This window comes from Gopherus flavomarginatus, chromosome 1, assembly GCF_025201925.1.
Source record: "Gopherus flavomarginatus isolate rGopFla2 chromosome 1, rGopFla2.mat.asm, whole genome shotgun sequence".
In the NCBI taxonomy this organism is placed as follows: Eukaryota; Metazoa; Chordata; order Testudines; family Testudinidae; genus Gopherus; species Gopherus flavomarginatus.
In genome coordinates, this window is record NC_066617.1 from 101,745,382 (window position 1) to 101,759,358 (window position 13,977).

Sequence of the window (13,977 nt, forward strand, 5' to 3'; positions counted from 1 at the left end):
GGCCTCTAAAAGGTCAAAATCAACACCTTAAATGATTTGGGTTCAAGCTACCTGAAGGATGACCTCTCTTGGTGCAATACCACAGTGGTTGTGATCATTTGAAACACAAGCCTTCTCCTGACACTAATAGAAAGGGCTTATGGCACGGCCTTCTCCATGTCTAGCTGAACTCCAATTTAGTGACTTCATGGGCAAAATCAAAGACTTACCTGTTTCCCCATGCTTGTCCTTGGATGGAGGGATGAGTTGGAAATGGGAGAGATATTGGGGTGGAGTATGTTGTCTGAAGCTTGTGCCTATGTTCTGTTTAACATTTTTGAATTAATGGTGCAATTATAATTATTTTATACTTACAGGAACCTGATCAGTGGAACATGCAACCAGTGTGAATGAATAAATGCTGGAATTTGGTAAATGTATTCAAGAGGGTTTTGTAGATTGAAACTTTAGTTTGAAGTGGGTCCCTCTTTCTCAGGAGGCCCTCTCCAATTTTTATTCCCCACAAAACCTGCCTTCTGACTGCTATTTGACCAGGATCTGGCAATTAGCAGACAGGTCACCTAAGAGTACACTGCCATGTGATCAGAAAGGGAACCAGAGCAGGCAGCAGCAGGTGGACAGTAGGGACTGGCAGGTAGGAAGAGGGCAGGGACCTGCAGTGGAAAAGGGATGACCAAAGGTTGTCAACAGCTCTGTTTTATTTCACACCTGAAAGACAGCATCTTCTGCAAGTGCTTGTTTATAATAAGATGACAATGTGAAGTGATATAGCCTGCAACTATAATAGCTGCTAGTCAGATTTCAGTCAGTGGAAGGGGAAAGAGAATCCTTTGCATAATGGTTGCTGTAGCAATACTGGTTATGGTGCTGTCTTTATCACCTCACTGAATAAGTCAGATCTGGTGACTAATAATTGGTGTTGCCTTGGTTGTTAGCTATGCTGGGTTGTGCGGTTATATGCTTGCAGTCTTTTAGCTCTGCTCTGTATAATTAAAAGCCAGTCTGGTGTTATCATCAGGAATTTAACTTTAGTTTTAAAATATACCTGCTTTTCTAATCCACGGTGAAGTTCTCAGCCAGGCACTGAATGGATTCATGATGGACCAGGCCCTCATGAATGGTGAAAGTCAGCACAGGTCCACTGAAATCAGTTGGTGCAGCTCAATTGACAACAGCTGAGGCTCAGGCCTAGGAAATGTGAAGGGGCTTTGGCTCACCAACTATGTCAGAGACATTTATAAAATTAACAGTACCTCACTCTTACACAGAGCTTTTCATCCATCAGTCTCAAAGTGCTTTATGCAGATGGGTAGGTGTAGTTATATCTACATGGCAGAGACAGGTTAAGAGACTTTCCTAAGGTCACACATTGAATTGGTGTCAAAGCTGGGAAAAGAGCCCTGATCTGCTAACTCCCCATTCTGTGCCTCATTGTGTCAGTTTTCTGGGCATGCAACCAGCCCCTCCCAAAGCATTAACAGAACCAGCAAAAGGCACCTCCTTCTTCCCCTAGACCAGATAAGGCACTAACCCCAGGAAATACGCAGTCATCTTACATTGAGGTTTATTGTTAGTGTATAAATTATACAGACAGGACACAAGGACAACACTATTTTCCACAACTGCATTCTGCTGTCTCAAAACATAATTGATCAGAGTCATCACTGGGAAAATATGCTAGAAAAACAGGCTAATAGTGTCAAATAAAACAGTCTACAATCTGAGGGGAGCCTCATAACTCCCCAGAAGCAATGGTTGCTGCATCAGTCAGCTGTACAGAACACTGAGTGAACAAAGCACCAGTAAGGTTTTTTCCCCAGGCAGCAGGGAAGCTACCAGACCTGTGCTTTACATCTGGGGCTCTTTGCAGGAACTTTCTGCTGGGACCTGGCACCGCTTCAATGCCTTTCACAACCTTTCTGATTCTGCCTCAGCTTTTTGGCCAAGTTCAGTCTGTGGGTTCAGAAATGCTCTCTCTGATCTGTGCTGAGAATTCACAAGAAGCCTGCAGAGTCCTATGAATCCATTGGAAAAGTGTTAGTGGCACAGCCAAGATCAGAGTGTCCAGGTAGAGGGCAGGATGGATGGCATTAGGTGTGTTAGTTTGATGAGGGAGCAGCAGGAGGGCAAGGCCTAGAGTCTCTTCTGTTCACATCGCAAACAAGCCCACAGCAACTGTTGTCACTAGGAAGCTGAGAGCAAGAATCCAGCGTACCAGTGGAGTGCTAGGCAACATGTCTGTGTGCTTCATCAATGTCTTTTCACCTTCTTTCACAGGAGCTGGTCCTAAATCAACAGAAATCAAATTTGTAAGAGCAGGAATCAGGCTAGGAAGGGTTTGCTTCTGTTAGTTTTATATCATTGTCCAAAGATGCACTGATGTTATCCCTGGCACACTAAATTGTGACCAAAGTGAGCAATCACACAGGATAATGGTGGAGGGATATACCAGATGTAACCACACATGGGTGGACTAGTGAGACACAAGGTCAGTAGTCAAGTACCTTCAATCAGTTCAGAGGGGTAGAGTTTGTGGTGTAAATCCTCACATCGCACCCAGGTGTGTGGTACAGTCTAATAACTCACTGCCCTACAAGTGCACTCAATCCGTTTCCTCCAGGCCAGATGCGCAGGGTAGCCTCCTACTGCTGTAACAATGTGTTTTGGTTCCTTTTGCTTTTGGTAAATCTCAAGTTTACCACAATACCAGGCTCCCGCTACCTCCTAGGAGCAGCTCAGTGCACTGTGTAGTGAAAGCCGGGTGTTGGTTAAAGCTTTTTGGTGAAAAGATTTTCCTGGAGCACCTAAGATTATTTCATCTCCTCCTTGGCCTTGCATCCTGGAAAGCCCAGGGCCGAAGCCTTTCAGACAGTCTCCAGCCTTGTTTTCCCCAGCCAGTCTTCATTCCCTGGTTCCAGCCCTACTTCATGGCCCAATTTTGGCTCTGACTCAAACCAGCCCTTGCTCCCTCCGTATCCTGCCCTAGTCCACCCTTCCCTCTGGGGTCTGCATGAGGGCAAACTATATATAGGACTATACAAGGTTTGCTGAAGCAAGGCTCCTCTGTCAGATCTTAGCAGCTCTGCCAGCTGTCAAAAGAGCCTGCATGAAAGTAATGGAGCCTCCCTCTCTTCCTGGCTGCCAGCACCTCCCTACTCCCCCGGTTCAATACTCCCACATAGGCCCCTCCAACTCTGGGCAGTTGCAGAATGCAGGTAAGCTCTTAAAAACATTTAAAAAAAACCCAACCACTTTAGGGTGGGACTTTTAAAAGGCCAACACTGAGCACTTTTGGAGAGTGCCACGCTCAATCGCAAAGAGGATGATAAAATTCCATAATGACAAAAGATGCATTAAAAATGTTTCATGCCATTTCTGTGAAAATTACCCCTCCTTGAATGTGTAGAGAGACCTACACACAAAAGAGTGAAATTGAGAGTAATGTTCCTTATGCTGAAATGAAGGTGACCCAACTGAATACCATATGAAAATGTTGCTTGCTTGTTTCAAAATTCTTAGGTTACAAGGAGAACTCTCAGATAAGTCACTTTCTCAGGAAGAAGTCTGGAAGCCACCTTTGCTATGGAATAGTTACTCTACCCCGCCATAACACCATGGTTTGCAATGGCTGGAGAGATCTTTGAACCTCACCAGGTCATTCCTGCAATGGCAGCATCTTGTCAGTAGATGGAGCCATTTCAGCTCTAAAGTTAGACTAGAATTCTGATTGGGAAAGTAGCTGCCCTCGGACACTGCAGCTGCAAGATCTCAAGCCCTAGGGTGATACAAGTAGTTCTGACTTTGCTATATTTCGTAGTACGGAAATGCAGCGGGGACCACACAGTAACACTATCCCAACACTCAGGAGAAAAAGAATTCTCTTGCTTTTCAGAAATATTCGCTGACAACAAGCACGAAAAGCTTCAGTCCAAAGAGACAGGAGTTTGGGTAGGTCTTCATGTCAAGGGGCTTATAATGCAAGTGCCTCCTCAGTCAGGACTGTAGCATCAATCATTACCGTGCTACACTGCACCCAATCCTGCAGCCTTCACTCATGCAAGTAGTCTCAGTTGGGCCGAATTCTCTTATTGCTTACACTGGTATATCTCCAGTGAAGCCAATGGAGTTACACTGGTATAAAGCCAGTGAGAGGAACAGGAGAATCAGGCCCATTAATTGTAAACCTTCCTAACAGTCAGTTTCCCCATGTGTGAAAGGGGTATGATGATAGCACTTTGAGACCTACTAGTGAAAAGCGCTGTATAAAAACAGCATATTTTTATTTCTGCAGCGCTCACAAGATCCCACAGGTTTCCAGCCTCCTTTGAAGCTCTCTGCAGGAGTTTCTCATGCACACTTCTGCTACACTAGCCAACACTAATGGAGTGGAAGTAGAGACACTCAAAGGACAGCTGGAGCCAACTCCTCTCTCTCACCACTCAGGAAGGAAAGGTAAAGGGAATTTTAAAAAAACCAACCAAACAAAGGAAACGCTAAAAATTGGCTTTAGGAAGGTTCTTACCATGCTCATGTGCTCCGCTGGTGCCTCTTGTGCGAAGCTCTGGCTTCTGTTGTGCATGGTGACTGTTCTCATGCAACTGGGACACCAATTTCTGCAGTTCCTCAAACACCTTGAGAACAAGAAACACACACAATTACTGCATTACCTGGAATGCAGTCTTCTCTCCTCCCTGAGCCCCTTTTTACTCCATAAGAGATTTTGGGAACTAAAGATAGATATCTGGCCCAACCACTAATCCTGTGTGTCTTTCCTTCTCCAGAAAGGAGTCTACCTAAGGGTCTCTCTTGAACTCCTCTATACTCCTTGCTTGTTTAATAGTTTGAAATGTGTGAAATGCTTTCCCAGAGCAGTTCAATAGGGAGCTGTGCCCCAATGCTCATCTTCCAGATCAGAGGGAAAGCAGGGTGTGTTTGTATAGAAGAGAGTTGTAGGGGAAGGAGGGGATATGTGGAGATACTAGGATAAAGGGATATGTGGACTGATTTCTGCCCCCAAAATAAACCCTTGTGTTCAAACAAGAGCAGCAAAGGAATAACCTGCATTCAAATCCTGGAGAGGATCCATTGCCCAAAGGCAAAATAAGTTTTCTAGTATCCAGTCTCTTGGGAGGCTCGTAAAAGCAACTTTCACATAGGAAAAGTTCAGTACAGCTCTCACTACTCCTGACAGCCCACAGCTTTCCTTCAGCTCATCAGTACAAACGCCACCTTGCCTATGTTGAGATAGCAGATGTACCTTAGGTGGGAGAGGCAGTGGGGAATGCAGGCTAGTTACTCACCTGTATATTCAGCAAGAATGCCTGCTTGGCTTCCTCCACGACTCTCTTCTTGGTGGCTGGGTCCATCTCGATGGAGTTCATCCGGGAGCGGTACAGCTGCTTGAACTTTGTGGCATTGGACACCCCTTCAAAGGTGAAGAACTCCAGTCCTTCTCCAGTACTGGGTAGGTGGAGAGCTTTCTGGGCAATCTTCTTCAACACCTGCCCGCCAGATAGGTCTCCCAGGTACCGAGTGTAGGCATGGGCCACCAGGAGCTCTGGTTCATGCTGGCCCACATAGTGGAGCCTATTCACGTATTTCTGAGTGGACTCGGGACACGAGATCTCTTCCCTCCACAATGGGCCATAGAAATACTCCAAGTCTTCTTGCAGGGCAGTCCTACGGTGCAGTTCAGCTGGGAAGTAAACAGGGATATAGGCCGGGTGATCCTTGTTACGCTCAATCTCCTCCTCCAGAGCAGAGTAGATGTAGTACAGAGAAGCCATAACCATCTGCAGTAAAAGGGAAGGAATAAGTCAGCAACAGGGTCTCGCCTTCCAGCTTCATGTGCACTTCATGTTAATACTACATATCTGCATATATACACTGTATGTGTTGTACCATATCCCCAATTTCACCTTCACCAAGACTCGGGATCATAGAAGTTAGAGTGTGAAGAATCCCATTAGGTCACATCTAGTCTATTCCCACACACATACACCACTCCCCATACAGGAATGATTCCTAAAAAGGCACATTCTCCAGTGCACTGTTCAGTTCTGACTGTCTCAAGAGATTGGGGATCCTACCCCTTTCCCAGGCCTTGACAGACTGCAACAAAACCTTTTACTTTATGATCTGTTCATCCAGTGGGCAGTCCTCTGCTCAGACACCACAGATGTTGGCACTGCAGCCCCTGTCCCTTCAAGATCAGTAAGTAGGGTGGCCACTTTCCTTTCACTTTGGCTGCCTCAAGGAGACTAGATAGGAATCTCTTTTTGAGGATTACTAGCTGAATGTCTCTGAAAACACACACCAACCGTGGCAGCCAAGGGCTCTGCTGGCATAAAAGAGGACAGGAAGCACAGTCAGGCTACATCTACACTAGAAACTTTAAAATCACTGCAGTGGGAGTGCCCCTGCAGCAGCATTCACCAGCAACGGAAACAACCCCATCACCTACATCGCTTCCAGAGGGACCAAGCCCAAGTCCACAGTCTGAGGAACAACTGGTGACCCCAGCCTCAAGGGAACAGTTCCAGACTGAGCAGGAAGCAGATGACAGCCTTCAGAAAGCTTGGGCGGCGGCACGGAGCACCCCACCGCCTCTCAGCTCTTCTAATCGATCCCGGTTTGTTATAGACCAAGGACTTTTATACAAGGAAATTCTTTCTGGTGGACACCGGGAAGAATGGCAGCTGCAAAAAACAGTTGGTGGTTCCAACTAAGTACCGGGGGAAGCTCTTAAGCTTAGCCCATGATCATCCCAGTGGCCATGCTGGGGTGAACAGAACCAAGGACCGGTTGGGGAAGTCCTTCCACTGGGAGGGGATGGGCAAGGACGTTGCCAAGTATGTCCGGTCTTGTGAGGTATGCCAAAGAGTGGGAAAGCCTCAAGACCAGGTCAAGGCCCCTCTCCAGCCACTCCCCATAATTGAGGTCCCATTTCAGCGAGTAGCTGTGGATATTCTGGGCCCTTTCCCAAAAAAGACGCCCAGAGGAAAGCAGTACGTACTGACTTTAGTGGACTTTGCTACCCGATGGCCGGAAGCAGTAGCTCTAGGCAACACCAGGGCTAACACTGTGTGCCTGGCCCTAACAGACATCTTTGCCAGGGTAGGTTGGCCCTCCGACATCCTTACAGATTCAGGGTCTAATTTCTTGGCAGGGACCATGGAAAAACTGTGGGAAACTCATGGGGTGAATCACTTGGTTGCCACCCCGTACCACCATCAAACCAATGGCCTGGTTGAAAGGTTCAATGGAACTTTGGGGGCCATGATACGAAAATTCATCAACGAATTCTCCAATAATTGGGACCTAGTGTTGCAGCAGTTGCTGTTTGCCTACAGGGCTGTACCACATCCCAGTTTAGGGTTTTCACCATTTGAACTTGTGTATGGTCACGAGGTTAAGGGGCCATTACAGTTGGTGAAGCAGCAATGGGAGGGGTTTACGCCTTCTCCAGGAACTAACATTCTGGACTTTGTAAGCAACCTACAAAGCACCCTCCGACACTCTTTAGCCCTTGCTAGAGAGAATCTAAAGGATGCTCAGGAAGAGCAAAAGGCCTGGTATGACAGACATGCCAGAGAACGTTCCTTCAAGGTAGGAGACCAGGTTATGGTCTTGAAGGCGCAACAGACCCATAAGATGGAAGCATCATGGGAAGGGCCATTCACGGTCCAAGAGCGCCTGGGAGCTGTAAACTACCTCATAGCATTTCCCAATTCCTCACTAAAGCCTAAAGTGTACCATGTTAATTCTCTCAAGCCTTTCTATTCCATAGACTTACAGGTTTGTCAGTTTACAGTCCAGGGAGATGATGCTGAGTGGCCTGACGGTGTCTACTACGACGGGAAAAAAGACGGTGGCGTGGAAGAGGTGAACCTCTCAACCACCCTGGAACGTCTGCAGCGGCAACAAATCAAGGAGCTGTGCACTAGCTTCGCCCCATGGTTCTCAGCCACCCCAGGACGGACTGAACGGGCATACCACTCCATTGATACAAGTAATGCTCACTCAATCAGAACCCCACCCTACCGAGTGTCTCCTCATGCCCAAGCTGCTATAGAACGGGAGATCCAAAACATGCTACAGATGGGTATAATCCGCTCATCTACCAGTGCATGGGCATCTCCAGTGGTTCTGGTACCCAAACCAGATGGGGAAATACGCTTTTGCGTGGACTACCGTAAGCTAAATGCTGTAACTCGTCCGGACAACTATCCAATGCCACGTACCGATGAGCTATTGGAAAAGTTGGGACGTGCCCAGTTCATCTCTACAATAGACTTAACCAAGGGGTACTGGCAAGTACCGCTAGATGAACCTGCCAAGGAGAGGTCAGCATTCGTCACCCATGCGGGGGTGTATGAATTCAATGTCCTTCCTTTCGGCCTTCGAAATGCACCCGCCACCTTCCAGAGGCTGGTAGATGGTCTACTAGCTGGACTGGGAGAATTTGCAGTTGCCTACCTCGATGATGTGGCCATTTTTTCAGACTCCTGGCCCGAACACCTAATACACCTGGAAAAGGTCTTTGAGCGCATCAGGCAGGCAGGACTAACTGTTAAGGTCAAAAAGTGTCAAATAGGCCAAAACAGAGTGACTTACCTGGGGCACCAGGTGGGTCGAGGAACCATAAACCCCCTACAGGCCAAGGTGGATGCTATCCAAAAGTGGCCTGTCCCACGGTCCAAGAAGCAGGTCCAATCCTTCTTAGGCTTGGCCGGATACTACAGGCGATTTGTAGCACACTACAGCCAAATCGCTGCCCCACTGACCGACCTGACCAAAAAGACCCAGCCAAATGCAGTTAAGTGGACTGATGAGTGTCAAAAGGCCTTTACCCAACTTAAGGCAACGCTCATGTCTGACCCTGTGCTCAGGGCCCCGGACTTTGACAAGCCATTCCTAGTAACCACAGATGCATCTGAGCGTGGTATAGGAGCAGTGCTCATGCAGGAAGCAACAGATCACAACTTCCATCCTGTCGTGTTTCTCAGCAAGAAACTGTCTGAGAGGGAAAGTCACTGGTCAGTCAGTGAAAAGTAATGCTATGCCATTGTGTACGCCCTGGAAAAGCTACGCCCATATGTTTGGGGACGGCGGTTCCAACTACAAACTGACCATGCTGCACTAAAGTGGCTTCATACTGCCAAGGGGAACAACAAGAAACTTCTTCGTTGGAGTTTAGCTCTCCAAGATTTTGATTTTGAAATTCAGCACATCACAGGAGCTTCTAACAAAGTCGCTGATGCACTCTCCCGTGAGAGTTTCCCAGAATTCAGTAGTTAAAAAGTGTTCTTAAAATGTAGAAGTCTGTTAGTTATATACTTAGGAGTATATGTAAAGGTGTATGTGTTGTATTAATCTGTTTATTTTCAAGTTCTAGAAGGAAATCGCCGCCAGTGAGCTTCCCCACTGTCTGCAATTTGGGGGGCGTGTCATAAACAGATAGCTAAGGGTTAATGTCTCTTTCACCTGAAGCACCTGACCAGAGGACCAATCAGGAAACCGGATTTTTTCAACTTTGGGTGGAGGGAATTTTGTGTCTAAGGTCTTTTGTTTTCTGCCTGCCTGCTTTCTCTGAGCTTTGGAGAAGTAGTTCTACTTTCTAGTCTTCTGTTTCCAAGTGTAAGGACAAAGAGATCAGATAGTAAGTTATATGGTTTCTTTTCTTTGGTATTTGCATGAATATAAGTGCTGGAGTGCTTTAATTTGTATTCTTTTTGAATAAGGCTGTTTATTCAATATTCTTTTAAGCAATTGACCCTGTGTTGTATCATCTAATACAGAGAGAACATTTGTACTTATTTTTCTTTCTTTTTATATAAAGCTTTCTTTTAAGACCTGTTGGAGCTTTTCTTTACTTCAGGGAAATTGAGTCTGTACTCACCAGGGAATTGGTGGGAGGAAGAAATCAAGGGGAGATTTGTGTGTTGGATTGCTAGCCTGACTTTGCATTCCCTCTGGGGGAATAGGAAAGTACTTTTTGTTTCCAGGATTGGGAACAGAGAGGGAGATTCACTCTGTTTGGATTCACAGAACTTGTGTCTGTGTATCTCTCCAGGAGCACCTGGAGGGGGGAAGGGAAAAAGGATTATTTCCCTTTGTTGTGAGACTCAAGGGATTTGGGTCTTGGGGTCCCCAGGAAAGGTTTTTCAGGGGGACCAGAGTGCCCCAAAACACTCTAATTTTTTGGGTGGTGGCAGCAGGTACCAGGTCCAAGCTGGTAACTAAGCTTGGAGGTTTTCATGCTAACCCCCATATTTTGGACGCTAAGGTCCAAATCTGGGACTAAGGTTATTACAGTGTGGTCATGCACGAGTACTGGGAGAGAGCTCTCCCAGCGCTCCTGGTAATCCACCTCCACGAGGGGAATAGCTCCAAGTGCTTGGAGCCTGTCCACACTAGCACTTTAAAGCGCTCAAACTTGCTACATTCAGGGGGTGATTTTTCACACCCCTGAGCCAGCAAATTATAGTGCTATAAAATGTAAGAGCTGACAAGCCCTGAAAAGGGACTTTGTGAAAAGATCATTGGGAGGTCGTGTGTTTGTTGGTTCTCTATTGCCATACCACATTTTCTCCTCTTACAAGATGTTTTTTCTAACTGCCAGCCCTTCAAACTGGGGTTTGACAGTTAAACTGGGCTCTTTCCTTCTTGTGCATGATCACCAGAAGATTCTGCTGCTCAAATGCTGCCTTCGTTAACGTATGTTCAATCCCATTGTCTTTACAATCAGGGTGCTCAGGGATAACTACGGACAGAATCTGAAGGCAATGTGATACAGATGGCTCAGGCTTGGTTAAAAATTCTGTTGTGGATACAAAAACCAAAAAAGCAACCAGTTCACATTCCCTGATCTGTGTTGTTTCTACAGGGCTGACTGCAATAAAAAGTGGACCACAAGCTTAATATGAGTCAACAGCGTGATACTGTTGCAAAAAAAGCAAACATGATTCTGGGATGCATTAACAGGTGTGTCGTAAACAAGACACGAGAAGTCATTCTTCCACTTTACTCTGAACTGGTTAGGCCTCAACTGGAGTATTGTGTCCAGTTCTGGGCAGCGCATTTCAAGAAAGATGTGGAGAAATTGGAGAGGGTCCAGAGAAGAGCAACAAGAATGATTAAAGGTCTTGAGAACATGACCTATGAAGGAAGGCTGAAGGAATTGGGTTTGTTTAGTTTGGAAAAGAGAAGACTGAGAGGGGACATGATAGCAGTTTTCAGGTATCTAAAAGGGTGTCATCAGGAGGAGGGAGAAAACTTGTTCACCTTAGCCTCCAATGATAGAACAAGAAGCAATGGACTTAAACTGCAGCAAGGGAGATTCAGGTTGGACATAGGAAAAAGTTCCTAACTGTCAGGGTAGTTAAACACTGGAACAGATTGCCTAGGGAAGTTGTGGAATCTCCATCTCTGAAGATATTTAAGAGTAGGTTAGATAAATGTCTATCAGGGATGGTCTAGACAGTATTTGGTCCTGCCATGAGGGCAGGGGACTGGACTCGATGACCTCTCGAGGTCCCTTCCAGTCCTAGAGTCTATGAGTCTATGAGTAATCATTCCTACATTTGCCACTACAGTCAGCAGCTATTTCTACATAGTCATCTGTATTACAGGGAAGTTAGCAACAGAAATAAAAAGGATTTTAAACATAGACCCCATTAGCCAAATTCCTGGAGAGGTCTGGTAACAACCTAAGGAAGCTTGGTTACAAAATAGAGGAAAATTGCATGACAAGTTAAGAAAACTTAACTAGAATAGTTGAAATTTTCAAAGCTAACTAGAGGCTTTAGTGGAAGTTGTATGGCTAAATCCTCCAGTTGATTTTGAAAGTCTCAGCAGTCAACATTACCTTTTGGAACCCATAGTCACTTCTGAATCTCCCTGACAACAGATCACGATCCTCTCATAAACTAGCCTGATTCCCTTGGTCTCAGAAATGACTTGCGGGGGAAGGGGGGTGTTACTGCTACCCCCCTTTGAAGTTCATTGCCTAGCTAATGCCACATCCCCATTTGCAGGAGTTCAGCACTGCAGTTAGTTTCAGAAATTGGTGGATGATTGACTCATACTAGATCAAATTAACAGCTGTGGCATGACAATCCATGTGTCACATCCTCAAGGCCCTCAGGAATTTCTAGCTCACTGGGCTCTCCTGTTGTTCCTTATGGCTTTGTTTATTATGTGATTCAGCTGTCGGGAACCTCATTATCTCTCCAGAGTTACAATATCTAGGTGTATAATCATAGAAATCACAGAGTGACATGCAACTGGTCCTGCTGGAGTGGAGCAAAAAGGGCTCCACAAGGTAATTAGCATTTATTCATTCAACTAGAACATGATTAGCTCCTGCATATTTGAGAGAGACACTGTTTGCTTAAATCCATGAACTGCATAGTTGTATTCTCAGGTCCAGTGCTAAACTAAAATTATAATTCTAATATTACAGAGGAAACAACTAGGAACCTTCAGGACCAGAGACTATTCCACAGCCTGGCAGACCTCACTTTTAGGAAATGACTTCCAATATCCAGACTGAATTTTCCTTGTCTCTTTCCCTGTTACTTCCATGCATACCCACTTAGATCATTCTAAATAATTCTTCCCCCTCCTTGGTGATTTAAAATCCTTCATATGCTTGTACACAGTTATATTTCCATCAATCATCGTTTGACTATAAACAAATACACGGGCACTGAATTGCTTTAATCTTTCCCTCATAAGTCAATTTCTTCAGCCCTTTCATGCAGCTTCAGCAAAGCTAGGCACACCCCCACTAAGAGTGGCTTCACTCCCCACCCAGAAATTCACAGCTCTGCACCACATTCTGCAACAGAAGTTTGCAAGACATTGAGAGAGCCCTGAAGTTACGTGGGGCTAGATGCTGGCATGAGTGAGTGACACAATGATGCTCTGTTGTCATGACCCAAAGATTTTCTTGTTCAGGAGCCCTGACTTGGCTGCTCTGAATTAGACACAGCACGTTCCCTAGAGCCCAGTTTTCCCCTTCCACCCCAGCAGCACATACCTTAAACTCCTCGAGTGACACCTGCCCCTTCTGGAAATTCTTCATAAACTCTGTGCTCTCTGCCTGCTCATGCACCTCTTTGGTGGCTTCCTTCAGGGCTTCTGATAGGTCTCCAGGCATGCTGGGAAAGCAGAGGGGAAAAGACATCAGTGTCACAAGCATCTCACCACCCCCTCCAAAATGAAAACTAGCTCTTTCCCAACAAGTGGGGTGGAGAGAAAGCATCCCAGGGTGGTGAGGGTGGGAGTGGGAAAGAGAAGGAGCATCAGCATCCCAAATTCTGCAGGGAGAGAGGGGAAGAGATAGAAAGGAGGAGGAAAGGAAAAGGATCCTCCCATTCCCAGTAAAGTAGAAGTGGAGAGCAGCAACCAGAATCCCAACCCAAAAAGTGTGTGTGGGGGAGAAATGCCATGCCTTTCTGTGGTAATTTCCCTTGAATTGTAGCCCCGCTCTCACCTTTCAGAGCTGTGTGTCTTAGAACCTTCCATTTCTCTTTTCTTTCCTTCCTTCTCTTTTTTGCTCTTCTGTTGTCTTCCTCTCACCTTCCCTGCTTTGTCCTCTCTTCTCTCAGGGCTCTGGGAAGCTTCGGAGTTAAGCAGCCCTTCTTCTGCATCCTGCTTTATACTAGGCTCAGATCACGTGAACAGCCAAACAGCTGACCCTGGTGTAAATGTTGCAACATACACACTTTTCTCACTGCCCGCCCTCCCCCCTGGGAGGGAGGAGTGTCCTGCCCAGTCTTAACAATGAAGCTCAACAACAGGATGTTGAAAGATTTCTCCTTAGGCTGGGCAGCTTGCCCAGGCTCATTAACCCTTTTTCTGCCCAGCTGGTAGCACTGAGAACTAAGATGCTCCAGTGTGGACGCTTGGGAGGATTCACTAATGCTTAGGGGGTCACACTGAGAAATTCAGATTAAAGCAGGGTGTGAA

At 46.2% G+C, this 13,977-nt stretch overlaps 1 protein-coding gene across 1 annotated transcript; it reads right to left on the reverse strand.

Moving 5' to 3' along the window:
* Positions 1-1,897: 1,897 nt before the first annotated feature.
* HMOX1 (heme oxygenase 1) lies at positions 1,898-13,689 on the reverse strand. The gene is made up of 5 exons (XM_050927141.1): positions 13,502-13,689; positions 13,046-13,166; positions 5,301-5,792; positions 4,523-4,631; positions 1,898-2,286 (listed from the first exon to the last, which is right to left on the reverse strand). Exons 1-5 carry the CDS (start codon positions 13,531-13,533, stop codon positions 2,150-2,152), a joined length of 891 nt encoding a protein of 296 aa, XP_050783098.1. The 5' UTR covers positions 13,534-13,689; the 3' UTR covers positions 1,898-2,149.
* Between the last annotated feature and the right edge of the window lie 288 nt (positions 13,690-13,977).

Excerpts from the sequence above, each read along its gene's own strand:
- HMOX1 (XM_050927141.1), bottom strand. The coding sequence starts at position 13,533 with ATGGAAGGTTCTAAGACACACAGCTCTGAAAG. Across the intron at positions 5,793-13,045 it reads TGTCACTCGAGGAGTTTAAG|ATGGTTATGGCTTCTCTGTA; the intron begins GTATGTGCTGCT and ends CTTTTACTGCAG. Across the intron at positions 2,287-4,522 it reads CAGCGGAGCACATGAGCATG|GACCAGCTCCTGTGAAAGAA; the intron begins GTAAGAACCTTC and ends CTGTTGATTTAG.